This window comes from Oncorhynchus masou, unplaced genomic scaffold (assembly GCF_036934945.1).
Source record: "Oncorhynchus masou masou isolate Uvic2021 unplaced genomic scaffold, UVic_Omas_1.1 unplaced_scaffold_1415, whole genome shotgun sequence".
In the NCBI taxonomy this organism is placed as follows: Eukaryota; Metazoa; Chordata; class Actinopteri; order Salmoniformes; family Salmonidae; genus Oncorhynchus; species Oncorhynchus masou.
In genome coordinates this window covers 40,901-60,900 of record NW_027004095.1, presented here as the reverse complement: position 1 = coordinate 60,900, position 20,000 = coordinate 40,901, and the positions used below count along the sequence as shown (strand labels likewise).

Genomic DNA, 20,000 nt, shown 5'->3' with positions numbered 1-20,000 from the left:
GACTGTTATTGTCTGTCGGAGGCTGAAGGCCCAGGTCCTCCCCCCAGCTACCCCCAAAATACGCCAGCGACATCCCCCCAGGTTCGACCTGCCCAACATGATCCGGAGGCTGCCAAGGTAACGGACAGACAGACGGGCAGACAGTCCGAAACACACACATACACGCTGACAAACGGCTGGACGGACGGCAGAGGGGAGACGGGGTGCTAAACATTCTGAAAATATCCCCTCATTATCATATATCTCTCTCTCACACTCCCCCACCCTCCCTCTCTTGCTCTCCCATCCTGTTGCTCGGCAAGAGTATCCAATTTACACGAGTTATCATTTATCTCCCATTGCCTTATGGTTTTTATTTCAGTCTAACCCTTTTCCGTTCATAAGTAAAGTAGTCTGTTCTATAAAACTGAATGCATATTCAAACATTAGCCAGTTCATTTCTATTTCATTGAACTTTATTTCCATCATATCTGTATTTTGTGGGCTGTTTTATCCACCATGAGCTCTGTGGACAGTATACTCAACTCTCTACCCTGTGAGCTCTATACCTCTCTACCCTGTGAGCTCTATACCTCTCTACCCTGTGAGCTCTATACCTCTCTACCCTGTGAGCTCTCTACCCTGTGAGCTCTATACCTCTACCCTGTGAGCTCTATACCTCTCTACCCTGTGAGCTCTATACCTCTCTACCCTGTGAGCTCTATACCTCTACCCTGTGAGCTCTCTACCCTGAGAGCTCTCTACCCTGTGAGCTCTATACCTCTCTACCCTGTGAGCTCTATACCTCTCTACCCTGTGAGCTCTATAGCTCTCTACCCTGTGAGCTCTATACCTCAAATCAAATATATTTATATAGCCCTTCTTACATCAGCTGATATCTCAAAGCGCTGTACAGAAACCCAGCCTAAAACCCCAAACAGCAAGCAATGCAGGTGTAGAAGCACGGTGGCTAGGAAAAACTCCCTGGAAGTTTTTCTAGCACGTCCGGTGAACAGGTCAGGGTTCCATAGCCGCAGGCAGAACAGTTGAAACTGGAGCAGCAGCACGGCCAGGTGGACTGGGGACAGCAAGGAGTGATCAGGCCAGGTAGTCCTGAGGCATGGTCCTAGGGCTCAGGTCCTCCGAAAGAGAGAGAGAATTAGAGAGAGCATACTTAAATTCACACAGGACAACGGATAAGACAGGAGAAGTACTCCAGATATAACAGACTGACCCGAACCCCCCGACACAAACTACTGCAGCATAAATACTGGAGGCTGAGACAGGAGGGGTTGGGAGACACTGTGGCCCCATCCCATATACCTCTGTACCCTGTGAGCTCTAAACTCTGTGATCTCTATATCCTGTGAGCTCTATACTCTGAGCTGTATAAACTAAGTGTGAACTCCATAATCTCTGAACTAGCTCTCTAGTCTAGTGTGTAAACTCTGTGAGCTCTATACCCTGTAAGCTCTATAGCTCTCTACCCTGTGAGCTCTAAACTCTAAACTCCATAATCTCTTAATTAGCCTCTGTGAGCTCTCTAGTAGTGTGTAAACTACTCTGTAAGCTTCACTCTCCGCTAGCCTCTGTGTGAGCTCTCTAGTGTGTAAACTTTACACGGTGAGCTCTAAACTCTGTGTGCTACGCTCCTCTCCTCTCTGTATAAGGCTGAAGTAATGAGGTAGAACTCATCCTCTGTTACCTCTGTCAGCCAGAGGAATGCATGGCCTGCACATTCCCTCTTTTCTCTCTCTCTATGATCTCTCTCTCTGATCTCTCTCTCTCTCTCTGGGATCTCTGTGATCTCTCTCTCTCTCTCTGATCTCTCTCTCTATGAACTCTCTTGCTCTGGGATCTCTCACTGGGATCTCTCTCTCTGATTATCTCTTCATCTATCTGTCTCTCTCTCTGTCTCTCTCTCTGTCTCTCTCTGTCTCTCTCTGTCTCTCTCTGTCTCTCTCTCTCTCTCTCTCTCTCTCTCTCTCTGTCTCTCTCTGTCTCTCTCTGTCTGTCTCTCTCTGTCTCTGTCTCTCTCTCTCTCTCTTTCTCTCTCTCTCTCTCTTTCTCTCTCTCTCTGCTCTCTCTTTCTCTCTCTCTCTCTCTCTCTCTCTCTCTCTCTGTACAAAGAGACCTCACCTGCTGCTGCACTCAAATCACATGCTGGCAACACACACACACTCCTCAGCCTACACTCTCCACTGGCTGGCTAATTTAAGGACTGTATGTCCTGACTTTTTCCACATTTTGTTACGTTACAGCCTTATTCTAAAATCAATGACATTTTTTATTTTTATCCTCAGCAATCTACACAGAATACCCCATAATGACAAATCAAAAACAGTTTTTTTTTAGAAATGTTTGCAAATGTATTAAAAACAAATACTTTATTTACATACATATTCAGGCCCTTTGCTATGAGGCTCAGCTGCATCCTGTTTCCATTGATCATCCTTGAGATGTTTCTTCAACTTGATTGGAGTCCACCTGTGGTAAATTCAATTGGTTGGAAATGATTTGGAAAGGCACACACCTGTCTATATAAGGTCCCACAGTTGACAGTGCATATCAGAGGCACAGGACTTGTCCATAGAGCTCCCAGACAGGATTGTGTCGAGGCACAGATCTGGAGAAGGGCCTTGGTTAGGGAGGTGACCAAGAACCCGATAGTCACTCTGACAGAGCTCTAGAGTTCCTCTGTGGAGATGGGAGAACCTTCCAGAAGGACAACCATCTCTGCAGCACTCCACCTATCAAGCCTTTATGGTAGGGTGGCCAGATTCTCTGGTCTGATGAAACCAGGATGGAATCTTTGGCCTGAATGCCAAGTGTCAAGTCTGGAGGAAACCTGGCACCATCCCTATACGATGTGGGGATGCTGTGGGGATGTTGTTCAGCGGCAGGGACTGGGAGACTAGTCCGGATCGAGGGAAAGATGAACGGTGGAAAGTGCTCAGGTCCTCAGACTGGGGCGAAGGTTCACCTTCCAACAGGACAACGACCCTAAGCACACAGCCAAGACAACGCAGGAGTGGCTTCAGGACAAGTCTCTGAATGTTCCTCAGTGGCCCAGCCAGAGCCCGGACTTGAACCCGATCGAACATCTCTGAAGAGACCTGAAAATAGCTGTCCAGTAATATCCCTAACTCCTTAAATACCCTTCCTACTGCCTTTCTACAGCGATGCTCACCATCCAACCTGACAGAGCTTGAGAGGATCTGCAGAGAAGAATGGGAGAAACTCCCCAAATACAGATGTGCCAAGCTTGTAGCGTCATACCCAAGAACACTCTGTAATCGCTGCCAAAGGTGCTTCAGCAAAGTACCGAGTAAAGGGTCTGAATACTTATGAAAATGTGATATTTCTGTTTTTAATAAATTAGAAAACATTTCTTAACAGTTTTTTGCTTTGTCATTATGGGGTATTGTGTGTAGACTGAAGGAGAAAAATAACCATTTAATCCATTTTAGAATAAGGCTGTAACGTAACAAAATGTGTAAAAAGTCAAGGGGTCTGAATACTTTCTGAAGGCCCTGTATGTGTAAACATCATAATATATAGCTTGTCTTTGTATTTACATACCAAAGGTAAGGGGACATGTATGTGACTGTCTTAGTTGTAAATGACAACTTTTTCTCAACTGGCCTACCTGGTTAAATAAAGGTGAAATAAAAAAAAAAAGTAACTCCCCTAAATACTCCCAAATGGGTTTTGCCTCGGATCTACAGTATCTGTTGTCCCTAGAGCTACTTCCCTACTGCCTTTCTACAATTCAGATGCCTTTCTACAGTAATACCCCTAACTCCCTAAATACTCCTTCCTACTGCCTTTTGTAACTCCCTAAATACTCCTTCCTCTTCTACAGTAACTCCCCTAAATACTCCTTCCTACTGCCTTTCTACAGTAATATCCCTAAATACTCCTTCCTAGTAATATCCCTAAATACTCCTTCCTACTGCCTTTCTACAGTAATATCCCCTAAATACTCCTTCCTACTGCCTTTCTACAGTAACTCCCCTAAATACTCCTTCCTACTGCCTTTCTACAGTAATACCCCTAACTCCCCTAAATACTCCTTCCTACTGCCTTTCTACAGTTCCCCTAAATACTCCTTCCTACTGCCTTTCTACAGTAACTCCCTAAATACTCCTTCCTACTGCCTTTCTACAGTAATATCCCCCTAACTACTGCCCTAAATACTCCTCCCTACTGCCTTTCTACAGTAATACCCCTAACTCCCCTAAATACTCCTCCCTACTGCCTTTCTACAGTAACTCCCCTAAATACTCCTTCCTACTGCCTTTCTACAGTAATACCCCCTAAATACTCCTTCCTACTGCCTTTCTACAGTAACTCCCCTAAATACTCCTTCCTACTGCCTTTCTACAGTAATACCCCTAACTCCCCTAAATACTCCTTCCTACTGCCTTTCTACAGTAACTCCCCTAAATACTCCTTCCTACTGCCTTTCTACAGTAATACCCCTAACTCCCCTAAATACTCCTTCCTACTGCCTTTCTACAGTAATACCCCTAACTCCCCTAAATACTCCTTCCTACTGCCTTTCTACAGTAATACCCCTAACTCCCCTAAATACTCCTTCCTACTGCCTTTCTACAGTAACTCCCCTAAATACTCCTTCCTACTGCCTTTCTACAGTAACTCCCCTAAATACTCCTTCCTACTGCCTTTCTACAGTAACTAACTGCCCCTAAATACTCCTTCCTACTGCCTTTACTGCCTTTCTACAGTAATACCCCTAACTCCCCTAAATACTCCTTCCTACTGCCTTTCTACAGTAAGTAACTCCCCTAAATACTCCTTCCTACTGCCTTTCTACAGTAATACCCCTAACTCCCCTAAATACTCCTTCCTACTGCCTTTCTACAGTAACCCTCCCTAAATACTCCTTCCTACTGCCTTTCTACAGTAACTCCCCTAAATACTCCTTCCTACTAACAGTAATACCCCTAACTCCCCTAAATACTCCCTACTGCCTTTCTACAGTAACTCCCCTAAATACTCCTTCCTACTGCCTTTCTACAGTAACTCCCCTAAATACTCCTTCCTACTGCCTTTCTACAGTAACTAACTCCCCTAAATACTCCTTCCTACTGCCTTTCTACAGTAACTCCCCTAAATACTCCTTCCTACTGCCTTTCTACAGTAACTCCCCTAAATACTCCTTCCTACTGCCTTTCTACAGTAAATACTCTTTCCTTCCTACTGCCTTTCTACAGTAACTCCCCTAAATACTCCTTCCTACTGCCTTTCTACAGTAACTCCCCTAAATACTCCTTCCTACTGCCTTTCTACAGTAATATCCCTAACTCCCCTAAATACTCCTCCTTCCTACTGCCTTTCTACAGTAACTCCCCTAAATACTCCTTCCTACTGCCTTTCTACAGTAACTCCCCTAAATACTCCTTCCTACTGCCTTTCTACAGTAATATCCCTAACTCCCCTAAATACTCCTTCTACTGCCTTTCTACAGTAACTCCCCTAAATACTCCTTCCTACTGCCTTTCTACAGTAATACCCTAACTCCCCTAAATACTCCTTCCTACTGCCTTTCTACAGTAATAAATACTCCTTCCTACTGCCTTTCTAACTCCCCTAAATACTCCTTCCTAAATACTCCTAAATTCCTTCCTACTGCCTTTCTACAGTAACTCCCCTAAAACTCCTTCCTACTCCCTAACTCCCTTTCTAAATAAACTCCTTACTGCCTACAGTAACTCCCCTAAATACTCCTTCCTACTGCCTTTCTACAGTAACTCCCCTAAATACTCCTTCCTACTGCCTTTCTAACCCTAAATACTCCTTCCTACTGCCTTTCTACAGTAATACCCCTAACTCCCCTAAATACTCCTTCCTACTGCCTTTCTACAGTAACTCCCCTAAAACTCCTTCCTACTGCCTACCTTCCTAAATACTGCCTTTCTACAGTAACTCCCCTAAATACTCCTTCCTACTGCCTTTCTACTAACTCCCCTAAATACTCCTTCCTACTGCCTTTCTACAGTAACTCCCCTAAATACTCCTTCCTACTGCCTTTCTACAGTCCCCTAAATACTCCTTCCTAACAGTAATACCCCCTAACTCCCCTAGTAACTCCCTAAATACTCCTTCCTACTGCCTTTCTAACAGTAACTAACCCCTACTGCCTTTCTTCCTACTGCCTTTCTACAGTACTCCTTCCTACTGCCTTTCCCTAAATACTCCTTCCTAAATAACTCCCCTAAATACTCCTTCCTTCTTCCTACTGCCTTTCTACAGTAACTCCCCTAAATACTCCTTCCTAACATATCCCTAACTCCCCTAAATACTCCTTCCTACTGCCTTTCTACAGTAACTCCCCTAAATACTCCTTCCTACTGCCTTTCTACAGTAACTCCTAAATACTCCTTCCTACTGCCTTTCTACAGTAACTAACTCCCCTAAATACTCCTTCCTACTGCCTTTACAGTAACTCCCCTAAATACTCCTTCCTACTGCCTTTCTACAGTAACTCCCCTAAATACTACTGCCTAAATACTAACCTCTACTGCCTTTTCTGTAGTAACTAACTCCCCTAAATACTCCTTCCTACTGCCTTTCTACAGTAACTCTCCTTGTACAGTAACTCTTCTAAATACTCATTGTGTTTCACCTTGAGAACAGACTGTGTGATTTATTGTATTGGGCTAGTGTGTTCTCCATCTTCAACATCCCCTTGTCACAATCCAGCTATAATTGGGCTAGCCCATGTGACCTACCTAGGCACTACTGAGGAGGGGAGAGGAGAGGAGAGGAGCAGCGTCTTTGGGAATTGTCTTGTCTTTCGTTTTCTCCCTCCTTTCTCTCCACCTGAAGGAGGAAAAGTAGGGTACCATCCACAGCAACATGTTCTGCCCTTATAGCAAACAGAGAAGAGGGGAAAGAGAAAGAAAGAGACAGGCCTTTTGACGTGTGTGTGTGTGTGTGTGCGCAGGAGGCGAGTGGCAGCTTGGAGGAGTGGGAGCGCCTGATGAGGACGATGGGTTCGGGGGTCTCTGCCACCGACAACCCCTTCACTGAAGTCATGGGGCTCGTGACACGCATGTACAAACAGACCGCCATCGCTAAGGTACAGTGTATATACACACACAGGCACCTAACCCCCTCCTGGCCCAGCACTTCTGCACCGTTCTAGAAAAGGGTCTCTCGCTCTCATTCTCTCTCTCTGTCTCGCTCTCTCCCTCGCTCTCTCTGTGTCTCGCTCTCTCTGTCTCTCTCTCTCTCTCTCTCTCTGTGTGTGTCTCTCTCTCTCTCTCTCTCTCTCTCTCTCTGTGTCTCTCTCTCTCTCGGTAGAGAGGTTGTTTGTTGAAGGGCGATGTCAAAAGGTGAGAAGCATGTTTTTTTTTCTCCTCAGATGCAAGGCCCTCCCTCCCATAGGTTATTATGCTTCACATTACTCAGAGCGCATCGCCATGGGAACAGAGTGAAGGTCTGCCACCCCTTAGTGAAAGCGTTCTGGCTGGCCATCATAACTCTGGACAGCCATAACTGTGGCCTTTCAATTTCTCTGTTTTTTTTCTAAAGTAAACCTTTTCGACACAGCAGACCGAACCCAAATATAGCGGAACCTTTCCAAGGTGTTACTTCTAATGTGGTTGCCATGGTAACGCCACCAGGCAAGAATGTCAGCCGTTAACTTCCAGGTGACTTTAAGTGAAGGAAGCCGACTTGGTACGCAGGATACAAACGTTTTTCAACAGAAAACAGAAAACAAGCACAGATAGTACCTCCACCTGTTTCGCTCCGTTTTGGACCGTTTTACTTTTTGTTTGGTGTCTAACTGAACATGACCCAGGCTCCTCTGTGGTAAGGATCCCGACACCAAGGTTAACAAAGCCTCAGGCGGCCTCCGCCTGCTGAACGTAATCAACGGAGGAATCCTTCCTCACCGGTTGGCTTGTTTCGCTCTGTCTTGTTTGCTGATTGGTTCCTCTCAGTTTCCCTTCCTCCGCTTGATTAAAGTTCACCGTTGCGTCGCTGTAGACGTGTCATCCTCCTGTCTCATTTTCTCGCCCTTTTGGTTGGCTGCCGCTACACACACACTGACAGAAAATAACTTTTTTGGGGTGTGAGTGGACACACACACACACACACACACACACATCTCGTGTCACTTCTGAAGCGTATGTGAATGCCTGGCGAGTGGACCATGGATGCATCCCAAATGGCACTCTATTCCCTACATGGTGCCCTACTTTTGACCAGAGCTCTATGGGCCTTGGTCAAAAGTAGTGCACTAGGGAATAGGGTGTTATTTTGGGACCGAGTTTGGCAGTGTGAAGGGGGACAGGGTTTTTATTTTTACCCCCGTCTACCAGCAGCAGCAGATGCTCCCAATTACCCAGAGACCCTGCTGCCTCTGATGATGGACTTTAAAGAGAGATAACATATCACTGCTTCAGTGGACAGGAAGTTTGTGTTGCACTAATTAAACTTCTGCAGAGTTAAAAGCAACCCAGTAATGAGAAGTTCCCATTAGCAGATGGAGGAGGGGGCTTCTAGCTAGACCTGCTTAGACCTACTTTCATTATCCTCCCTCTGAGAGGAAAGGCCTTCTGATAATTAACAGTCCACGTCTCTAGGTGAGCGAGGAGAGACTGGTGAGAGACTGGTGAGAGACTGAGACTGGTGAGAGACTGGTGAGAGACTGGTGAGAGAGGTCTGAAGTCCAGGAGGTGTGTGGCGTGTGGACAGCAGGACAGGACTGTCGATGGGGGGGGGGGGTGTATCGTATATGTGGTCCTTCAAGACAAATATATGTGAAGTCTTGAGTATGTGTCTCATAGCAATTCATGATTCATTCCCTTCCTTCCTTTGGTTGATTTCCCCTGTATGGCCTTCGCATAGAGATGCATTCTAATATGTTGTTATTGCATTTCTATTGGCCCCTCTGTGGTCTCCTCCTATAGGCCGGAGCAGTGAAAGACTACATAAAGATGCTGCTGGAGACTGAGAAGTTAAAGTTCCTGGTGTTCGCTCATCACCTGACCATGCTACAGGCATGTACCGAGGCTGTCATCGAAGCCAAGGTAACGGTTGTTCGCTCATCACAACTAATGGACACGCACACCTCTCCCACTGTTCAGCAGCCCCTCTGTCACAAATTCCCCACTAAGGGGCCATCTCTGTCCCTCTCCCTGACACAGCACACAGATGTGCCCTCAGGCACTTTCTCAGACCTGTCAAACTATTATGGAGATTGTTCCATACCTGTCTTCCTAAACCACTTAAAGGTTGAGGGAGTTACTCTAGAAGCTCGCACATTCATTACTTACCAGCAACTGCTGCAAATTCCACTAAAGCCACATCACATATTGAAGTTGACATTTCTTCCGTTGTCTAACAACACCTTCATGAATCTAGGAAAGTTGTGTGGTTCAGAGTGCAGTATTTTATTTTTTTGTTTCATAGTGAAACATGTTTGCTAGCTAAGGACTTTGAAGAAAATAAGATTTCAGCTAATAGGGAAAAGTATCTAACAAAACAACGAGACTGAACACAAATATAAAGCAACATGCAACAATTTTGAATATTTGACTGAGTTACATAACCCTGATGTTGTCGCCACAGCCCTGTAGGGACCATGATTCCCAGGCGTGGGGGTCATAGACTGTTTACACAACGCCAGTGAGTTCCACCCTGTAGCTGCAGGTAACCTAGCGGTTCGGAGCATTGGGCCAGTAACCGAAAGGTTCCAATCCCCGAGCGGACGAGGTGACCAATCTGCCGATGTGCCCTTGAGCAAGGCACTTAACCCAAATTGCTCCTGTAAGTCACTCTGGATCAGCGCGTCGGCTAAATGAATAAAATGTAGATGCACTGTGTGTGTTTGGCTCTGAGTGCAGAGCATGTTAGTGTTGTGTACATGTGTGCTTTCCCCTCAAGTCTATACATGTTGAACCAGCCACTGGCAGTGATACCACTCACACTTGAAATGGCTTGTGTTTTCACTAGAACAGACTGTCTCTGTAGAAACTCAAAGGGAAGGGATCACTGTCGCTTCCTCTCTTTCCAACCAAGGAGAGAGGAGATTCAGCAACACTGAATGTGGAATTTATTTAATTACTTTTTTATGAACCAATTACTTTTTAGCAATAAAGAAGCTTTAAAATAAAAAAATAAAAAAATGTATTCCATTGTTCTCTAAGTGTTGCTGAATCTCATTTCCAATTATGTAGAAACTCAAAACAGAAGTTTGTAAAATACACACACACACACATTATTTTTTATTTTAAGCCAGTTTCACGCGTTTCTCAGCTCGATGGCAGTGATGTGAGAGGAAGGGTATAGGTGTCGTCTGCTGTTATCTGATACGTGATCAAGTGTGATCACATCTTCTAATTTGAGAAGTCTCCCACTCGCAGAAGCATCATCATTACCCATTAACAGGAACAAGACTCAGATAAGGAGCTGCATGCTGCCGTGAGGAACTACAGCTGTGAGAACGGGGAGAGAGACCGAGGGGGAGACGGAGGGCGGGAGACACGACTAATCCAATCAAATCAAAATGAAATCGATGACATCACTGCGACAGGTGTATTAGAACACTAAATTGTTCTTCCTGTATATGGGTACAGTCTGTGTGGAGGGGAATGGACTAAATGTCAAATCACATGTTATTGGTCACATACACGTGTTCAGCAGCTGTTATTGCTGGTGTAGAGAAATGCTTGTGCTTCTAGCTCCAACAGTGCAGTAATATCTAACTAAATGCTTGTGCTTGTAGCTCCAACAGTGCAGTAATATCTAACTAAATGCTTGTGCTTCTAGCTCCAACAGTGCAGTAATATCTAACTAAATGCTTGTGCTTGTAGCTCCAACAGTGCAGTAATATCTAACTAAATGCTTGTGCTTGTAGCTCCAACAGTGCAGTAATATCTAACTAAATATCAGTAAACTAACTAAATGCTTGTGCTTGTAGCTCAACAGTGCAGTAATATCTAACTAAATGCTTGTGCTTGTAGCTCCAACAGTGCAGTAATATCTAACTAAATGCTTGTGCTTGTAGCTCCAACAGTGCAGTAATATCTAACTAAATGCTTGTGCTTCTAGCTCCAACAGTGCAGTAATATCTAACTAAATGCTTGTGCTTCTAGCTCCAACAGTGCAGTAATATCTAACATGTAATATCTAACAATTACACAACATATACCCAATACACACACATCTAGTAAAGGAATGGAATTAAAAATATACAAATATATGGACATGCAATGTGAGAGCGGTATAGAATAAGATATAGTATAGGATACAGTATATACATATGAGATGGTTAATGCAAGACATTATTAAAGTGACTAGTGTTCTATTTATTAAAGTGGCCAGTGATTTCAAGTCTATGTATATAGGCAGCAGCCTCTCAATGTTAGTGATGCTGTTTAACAGTCTGAGGGCCTTGAGATAGAAGCTGTTTTTCAGTGTCTCGGTCCCTGCTTTGATGCACCTGTACTGACCTCGCCTTCTGGATGGTAGCGGTGTAAACAGGCAGTGGCTCGGGTGGTTGTTGCCCTTGATGATCTTTTTGGCCATCCTGTGACATTGGGTGCTGAAGGTGTCCTGGAGGGCAGGTAGTTTGCCCCCCGGTGATGTGTTGGGCAGACCTCACCACCCTCTGGAGAGTCCTGCGGTTGGCGTACCAGACGGTGATACAGCCCGACAGGATGCATCTCGATTGTGCATCTGTAAAAGTTTGAGGGTTTTAGGTGACAAGCCACATTTTCTTCGCCACACTGTCTGTGTGAGTGGACCAGTTCACTTTCGTCAGTGACGTGTACGCCGATGTATTAGTGAGTGGTTGTTTTTCTACACAGCAATGCTATAGGATGTTGCTGTCGTTTTAGTGGTGGGTTCAGAGGTCAAGGTTTTAATCAGCGCTGACATTTACCTCTCTTCCTATCTCCTCTCTCTCTCAGGCCAGTTACATCCATATCATTGGCAGTGTCCCATCAGTAATGACCACGCTCTCCCTCTCTCCCCATCTCCCTCTCTCCTCATCCCCCCCTCTCTCTCAGGCCAGTTACATCCATATCATTGGCAGTGTCCCATCAGTAATGACCACGCTCTCCATCTCCCCATCTCCCCCCCCCCTCTCTCAGGCCAGTTACATCCATATCATTGGCAGTGTCCCATCAGTAATGACCACTCTCTCCCCATCTCCCTCTCTCTCTCCCCCCCCTCTCTCAGGCCAGTTACATCCATATCATTGGCAGTGTCCCATCAGTAATGACCACGCTCTCCCTCTCTCCCCATCTCCCTCTCTCCTCATCCCCCTCTCTCAGGCCAGTTACATCCATATCATTGGCAGTGTCCCATCAGTAATGACCACGCTCTCCCTCTCTCCCCATCTCCCTCTCTCCCCATCTCCCTCTCTCCCCCCCCCCCCTCTCTCAGGCCAGTTACATCCATATCATTGGCAGTGTCCCATCAGTAATGACCACGCTCTCCCTCTCTCCCCATCTCCCCTCTCCTCATCCCCTCTCTCTCAGGCCAGTTACATCCATATCATTGGCAGTGTCCCATCAGTAATGACCACGCTCTCCCTCCCTCCCCATCTCCCCTCTCCCCATCTCATCCCCCCCTCTCTCAGGCCAGTTACATCCATATCATTGGCAGTGTCCCATCAGTAATGACCACGCTCTCCATCTCTCCCCATCTCCCCTCTCCCCTCTCCCCCCCTCTCTCTCAGGCCAGTTACATCCATATCATTGGCAGTGTCCCATCAGTAATGACCACGCTCTCCCTCTCTCCCCATCTCCCTCTCTCCTCATCCCCCCCTCTCTCTCAGGCCAGTTACATCCGTATCGATGGCAGTGTTCCGTCCTCAGAGCGTATCCACTTGGTTCACCAGTTCCAGAATCCCCCGTGGCCTCCTCATCCCCCAGGCTCTCAGGCCAGTTACATCCAGTATGATAGAATAGTCATTATATTTACGGTACAGACCCTCTACTGGGCATATACATCCACCACGTGTCCTAATTCCAGTCCCAGTAACACTGTATACATCCACCACGTGTCCTAATTCCAGTCCCAGTAACACTGTATACATCCACCACGTGTACTCCAGTCCCAGTAACACTGTATACATCCACCAGTGTCCTAATTCCTAATCCCAGTCCAGTCCCAGTAACACTGTATACATCCACCACGTGTCCTAATTCCAGTCCCAGTAACACTGTATACATCCACCACGTGTCCTAATTCCAGTCCCAGTAACACTGTGTACATCCACCACGTGTCCTAATTCCAGTCCCAGTAACACTGTATACATCCACCACGTGTCCTAATTCCAGTCCCAGTAACACTGTATACATCCACCACGTGTCCTAATTCCAGTCCCAGTAACACTGTATACATCCGCCACGTGTCCTAATTCCAGTCCCAGTAACACTGTATACATCCACCACGTGTCCTAATTCCAGTCCCAGTAACACTGTATACATCCGCCACGTGTCCTAATTCCAGTCCCAGTAACACTGTATACATCCGCCACGTGTCCTAATTCCAGTCCCAGTAACACTTTTTGATTGATATCTTCCAAGACCTGGTCCAGTTGATTTGTTATATGTAATAAATAGATAGGAAGTCTTTCTTTCCAGAGCTCTCAAATTAAAACGAGCATTAAAAACAGTGAGAAAGTTCTTGACGTTCTTGACTAATGGCCTAAACTCACTAAAGGCGAGCATGCGAAGCGTGTGTGTGATTTATTTTAGAATCTGTTGTTTTGAATTCTAATGACCCAACCGAAGCGGGGCGGGCAGGTTGTCCTCTTGACGCCTCACTCAATTAAAACGTGTCTCTATTTTTGTGTTGTGTTGTGTCGCTAGAGATGTATTCACACAAAACAATACCAACTTTTTTCCCGAGCTCATTTGAATTGGAAGAGGTAGCTAAGGGTTGAGGCTTTACTATACATGCTAAATTACCAATTACACCGGAGAGTTCTTCCCTTAAGGGAGTGTGTCCTGTGTGTTCTGTGGTGTCCAGGGCCTGACGTTCACAGCGGCCACTCACGTGGTGTTTGCTGAGCTGTACTGGAACCCTGGCCATGTGAAGCAGGCTGAGGACCGGGCGCACCGCATTGGACAGACCGCCTCCGTCCACGTGCACTACCTCATCGCCAAGGGAACCTTTGACACCGTCATGTGGGGCATGCTCAACAGGAAGGTGTGTGTGTGTGTGCGTGTGTTTCGATTTAACTGGAAGGTAGGTACTTTTCATAGAAATACAGTACCAGTCAAAAGTTGACACACCTACGTATCCAAGGGTTTTTCTTTATTTTTACTATTTTCTATGTAGAAGAATAATAGTGGACATCAGAACTATGAAACAACACATGGAATCATGTAGTAGCCAAAAAAGTGTTAAACAAATCAATATATATTTTAGATTCTTCAATGTAGTCACCCATTTGCCTTGATGACAGCTTTGTACACTCTTGGCATTCTCTCAACCAGCTTCATGAGGAATGCTTTTCCAATTGTCTTGAAGGAGTTCCCACATATGCTGAGCACTTGTTGGCTGCTTTTCCTTCACTCTGCGGTCCAACTCATCCCAAACCATCTCAATTGGGTTGAGGTCGGGTGATTGTGGAGGCCAGCTCATCTGATACAGCACTCCATCACTCTCCTTGGTCAAATAGCACTGTTGGGTCTTTGTCCTGTTGAAAAACAAATGACAGTCCCACTAAGCGCAAACCAGATGGGATGGCGTATCGCTGCAGAATGCTGTGGTATCCATGCTGGTTCAGTGTGCTTTGAATTCTAAATGAATCACTGACAGTATCACCATCACACCACCTCCTCCATGCTTCACCGGTCATGTTCATTGCTTGTGTTTCTTGGCCCAAGCAAATCTCTTCTTCTTATTGGTGTCCTTTAGTAGTGGTTTCTTTGCAGCAATCTGACTATGAAGGCCTGATTCTGTCCTCTGAACAGTTGATGTTGAGATGTGTCTGTTAGTTGAACTCTGAAGCATTTATTTGGGCTGCAATCTGATGTGCAGTTATCTCTAATGAACTTATCCTCTGCAGCAGTCTTCCTTTCCTGTGGTGATCCTCTTGAGAGCCAGTTTCATCAAAGCGCTTGATGGTTTTTGCGACTGTACTTATTCAATGTTCAATGTTCTTGAAATGTTCCGTATTGACTGACCTTCATGTCTTAAAGTAATGATGGGCTGTCATTTCTCTTTGCTTATTTGGTCTGTTCTTGCCATAATATGGACTTGGTCTTTAACCAAATAGGGCTATCTTCTGTATACCACCCCTCCCATGTCACAACACAACTGATAAATGCATTCCAGGTGTGCAAAGCTGTCATCAAGGCAAAGGGTGGCTAATTTGAAGAATCTAAAATATATTTTGATTTGTTTAACACTTTTTTGGTTACAACATGATTCCATATGTGTTATTTCATAGTTTTGATGTCTTCACTATTATTCTACAATGTAGAAAATAGTAAAAATACAGAAAAACCCTTGAATGAGTAGGTGTGTCCAAACTTTTGACTGGTACTGTAGATTTACTTAAAGGGACAGCACAAAGCCCCCGAGACCACCTTGCCATTTTGACTGGTACTGTAGATTGAATGGCGGGTACATTCAATATATCTGTAATTCTATGGGATACTAATATCCACTGCAGGACCACCGTTTCCAATGAACTGGATTTGAATCAATAAAATGACAGCCTTCCATCTTTAGAAAAAAAACTTTTAAAGACCATTGCAGATGTATCAGAGTGAGGTTGTTGATCTTGGTGTTCATTTGTGGTTTTTGACCTTGTTGTTGTTAATTATGCTGCAAAGAACAGAGCAGTTTATGGTCACATTCATTAGTGCACATTGTAGCAAAACAAGTGTTTCTCATTGGACAAGTCCTGATTGCGCCTCACTGATTTAGTCCATTTTCTGCCATTATGTGCTTAAAAGAAAAATGCTTCTTGAAAGTCCAAAACATTTTATTTTTGAGTGGAGTTTCCCTGTACGTGTTGTTCTGATAGGAGACTGTGTGTGTTGTTGACAGGAAACAGTAACGGGCAGTACTCTGAACGGTAAGAAGGAGTACTTAAAGGCAGAGTTGGGGGATAAGGACAAATGGGACTTCCTGAATTTCGCCGAGGCGTGGACACCAAGCGAGACGACCCTGGCAGCAGGAGGAGTGGTTGACAATGACAAAGATCCTGTGTTCTTTAACCATGTGAGTCACTGGTCTAGTGATCTGGGTTCTTTAACCATGTAAGTCACCGGTCTAGTGATCTGGGTTCTTTAACCATGTAAGTCACTGGTCTAGTGATCTAGGTTATTTAACCATGTGAGTCACTGGTCTAGTGATCTGGGTTCTTTAACCATGTGAGTCACCGGTCTAGTGATCTGGGTTCTTTAACCATGTAAGTCACTGGTCTAGTGATCTGGGTTCTTTAACCATGTGAGGCACTGGTCTAGTGATCTGGGTTCTTTAACCATGTGAGTCACTGGTCTAGTGATCTGGGTTCTTTAACCATGTAAGTCACCGGTCTAGTGATCTGGGTTCTTTAACCATGTGAGTCACTGGTCTAGTGATCTGGGTTATTTAACCATGTGAGGCACTGGTCTAGTGATCTGGGTTCTTTAACCATGTGAGGCACTGGTCTAGTTCTTTAACCATGAGGCACTGGTCTAGGTTGGGTTCTTTAACCATGTGAGGCACTGGTCTAGTGATCTGGGTTCTTTAACCATCTGGGTTCTTTAACCATGTGAGGCACTGGTCTAGTGATCTGGGTTCTTTAACCATGTGAGGCACTGGTCTAGTGATCTGGGTTCTTTAACCATGCGAGGCACTGGTCTAGTGATCTGGGTTCTTTAATGTGTGTGCAGATGGTGTTCTAACACTGGGAAGGTTTTGAATCCTAGCAATCATACTGCTACTGTATGTTTATGTCTGTCAAACAGTATAGACATGTAGGTGCATCATACATATAACTAAACGATAATGTATTATATATATATTACCAAACGATAATGTATCATACATACCATTACACGACAATGTAGTATACACACACCACTAAACGATAATGTATCGCACACCACTAAAAAATAATGTATCGCACACATACTAGCGATAATGTACTATACACATCACTAAACGATAACGCGGCACACATATCACAAAATGATAATGCACACCACTAAACGATAATGCACTGCACATATCACAAAACGATAATGCATCATACATATCACTAAATGATAATGTATCGTGCACATCACTAAACGATAATGTATCATGCGCATCACTAAACGATAATGTACACCGCCAAACGATAATGCATCATACATATCACTAAACGATAATGCATTGTACATACCACTAAACGATAATGCATCATACATATCACTAAACGGTAATGCATCATACATATCACGAAACGATAATGTACACCACTAAACGATAATGCATCATACATATTACTAAACGGTAATGCATCATATTATCTGGAAACCATCTTAACCTGCTATTATTTATGAATGTAATGTGTTAGTTCTCTTTCAAAAGAGGTCTAAAGGGACAAAATGAACTCTGACATGATACTGTAAGATCAGATGAATGACAGGCTTTACAACAGATCAGATGAATGACAGGCTTTACAACAGATCAGATGAATGACAGGCTTTACAACAGATCAGATGAAGGACAGGCTTTACAACAGATCAGATGAAGGACAGGCTTTACAACAGATCAGATGAAGGACAGGCTTTACAACAGATCAGATGAATGACAGGCTTTACAACAGATCAGATGAAGGACAGGCTTTACAACAGATCAGATGAAGGACAGGCTTTACAACAGATCAGATGAAGGACAGGCTTTACAACAGATCAGATGAAGGACAGGCTTTACAACAGATCAGATGAATGCCAGGCTTTACAACAGATCAGATGAAGGACAGGCTTTACAACAGATCAGATGAATGACAGGCTTTACAACAGATCAGATGAATGACAGGCTTTACAACAGATCAGATGAAGGACAGGCTTTACAACAGATCAGATGAAGGACAGGCTTTACAACAGATCAGATGAATGACAGGCTTTACAACAGATCAGATGAAGGACAGGCTTTACAACAGATCAGATGAAGATACAACAGATCAGATGGACAGGCTTTACAACAGATCAGATGAAGCTTTACAACAGACAGGCTTTACAACAGATCAGATGAAGGCTTTACAACAGGACAGGCTTTACAACAGATCAGAAGAAGGACAGGCTTTACAACAGATCAGATGAAGGACAGGCTTTACAACAGATCAGATGAAGGACAGGCTTTACAACAGATCAGATGGACAGGCTTTACAACAGATCAGATGAATGACAGGCTTTACAACAGTCTTACCGTGACTTGCCCCTCCTCTCTGCAGTTTGAGAAGGACAAACAGCACGACATCCGTTCGTTCTTCTCTCCGGACGCGGGTAAAGAGAAGAAGAGGAAAAGAACAGAGGGTGAGGTTTGCCTTTCCCCCGTTACCCCCTCAGAGAAGGGGGGTTCTATAGATGTGGAGAACTCAGAGAGTGACAAGGAGAAAAACTACAACTCCCAAGATCCCCTGACCTCCAGGACCTAGACTTCTCTCCCCAGGTGAAGAGGCTGCGGCTGCCCACCTCCACCCTCACCCCCAGCGCTACCCACAGCCCCAGGTCTCGTCTTGGGGGGAAAAGGAGGTCCCTCCATGGGGGGAGAGGCACCAGCAGCAGCCCCCTGGCCTCTCTGTTTACCCCCCGTCGGCTCTCTGAGAAAGGGGCCCCGAAACCAAGGTTGAGCCCCAGACCAGGACCACCAGATCAGGGGAAGGGAGATCAGTGGAGCTGTGGGGCCTGTACTTACTCCAACAGCATCCTGCTCCTTTACTGTGAGGTGTGCGAGTCCCCACTCCACAGGCCCAGCACTGGTGAGTACACACACACACACACACACACACACACACACACACACACGTTGGCAGGCGTAACATACACCAAGTCAGAAATAGAGCAGCGTGACAACGTGTCTCTGCTAGATGACAACGAGGAGAAGAGGACGCAACACACTGTTCACCTGACTGTCAAGTGAGAAACAGTCACAAGGCCTGTTCTCGTTGTGCCACGCGTCTCAAAGTTTACAAAGTAAAGTTGATGAATTGGCTGAAGTTAAAGTTCCCCAAGGCACTCTGGCTGACTATCTAATAGGACTGGGAGAAGGAAGGTAACTGTCTCTCCTCAAACACAGACACCTCCTGGTTCAGTTGGCAGTACCGCGGGGAAGTGGAGGGCGTAAAGAGGGGGGTGAAGGAGGGTTGAGGTCAGTCCTCGGTCTTTACAGGATTACCTGTTCTTCCATCCATCACGACCGAGCGGCACAGGGACTTCACACAGCAGCATCCCTCCTGTCTGTCTCTCAGTGATAATAACCCAGAATAACCCTGCTACCTGCCTGGGTTGTTGCTCTGTAAGGCTGGGTTGTTGCTCTGTGAGGCTGGGTTGTTGCTCTGTAAGGCTGGGTTGTTGCTCTGTAAGGCTGGGCTGTTGCTCTGTAAGGCTGGGTTGTTGCTCTGTAAGGCTGGGTCTGTTGCTCTGTAAGGCTGGGTTGTTGCTCTGTAAGGCTGGGCTGTTGCTCTGTAAGGCTGGGTTGTTGCTCTGTAAGGCTGGGTTGTTGCTCTGTAAGGCTGGGTTGTTGCTAAGGCTGGGTTGTTGCTCTGTAAGGCTGGGTTGTTGCTGTAAGGCTGGGCTGTTGCTGCTCTGTGTTGCTCTGTAAGGCTGGGTTGTTGCTCTGTAAGGCTGGGCTGTTGCTCTGTAAGGCTGGGCTGTTGCTCTGTAAGGCTGGGTTGTTGCTCTGTAAGGCTGGGTTGTTGCTCTGTAAGGCTGGGTTGTTGCTCTGTAAGGCTGGGTTGTTGCTCTGTAAGGCTGGGTTGTTGCTCTGTAAGGCTGGGTTGTTGGTTGTTGCTCTGTAAGGCTGGGTTGTTGCTCTGTAAG

The 20,000-nt window shown here is 45.4% G+C and overlaps 1 protein-coding gene across 1 annotated transcript in view; it reads left to right on the top strand.

The window, feature by feature from the left end:
* Positions 1-19,272, top strand: part of LOC135530773 (DNA annealing helicase and endonuclease ZRANB3-like) — a 35,816-nt gene extending 16,544 nt beyond the window's left edge. Inside the window, 8 exon segments of the mRNA XM_064958954.1 lie at positions 6,953-7,087; positions 8,928-9,047; positions 12,803-12,949; positions 13,842-13,845; positions 13,970-14,181; positions 16,036-16,209; positions 18,413-18,590; positions 18,593-19,272. Of these exon segments, the coding sequence (XP_064815026.1) occupies positions 6,953-7,087; positions 8,928-9,047; positions 12,803-12,949; positions 13,842-13,845; positions 13,970-14,181; positions 16,036-16,209; positions 18,413-18,590; positions 18,593-19,101 (1,479 nt within the window). The 3' untranslated portion in view covers positions 19,102-19,272.
* The last annotated feature ends 728 nt before the right edge of the window (positions 19,273-20,000 follow it).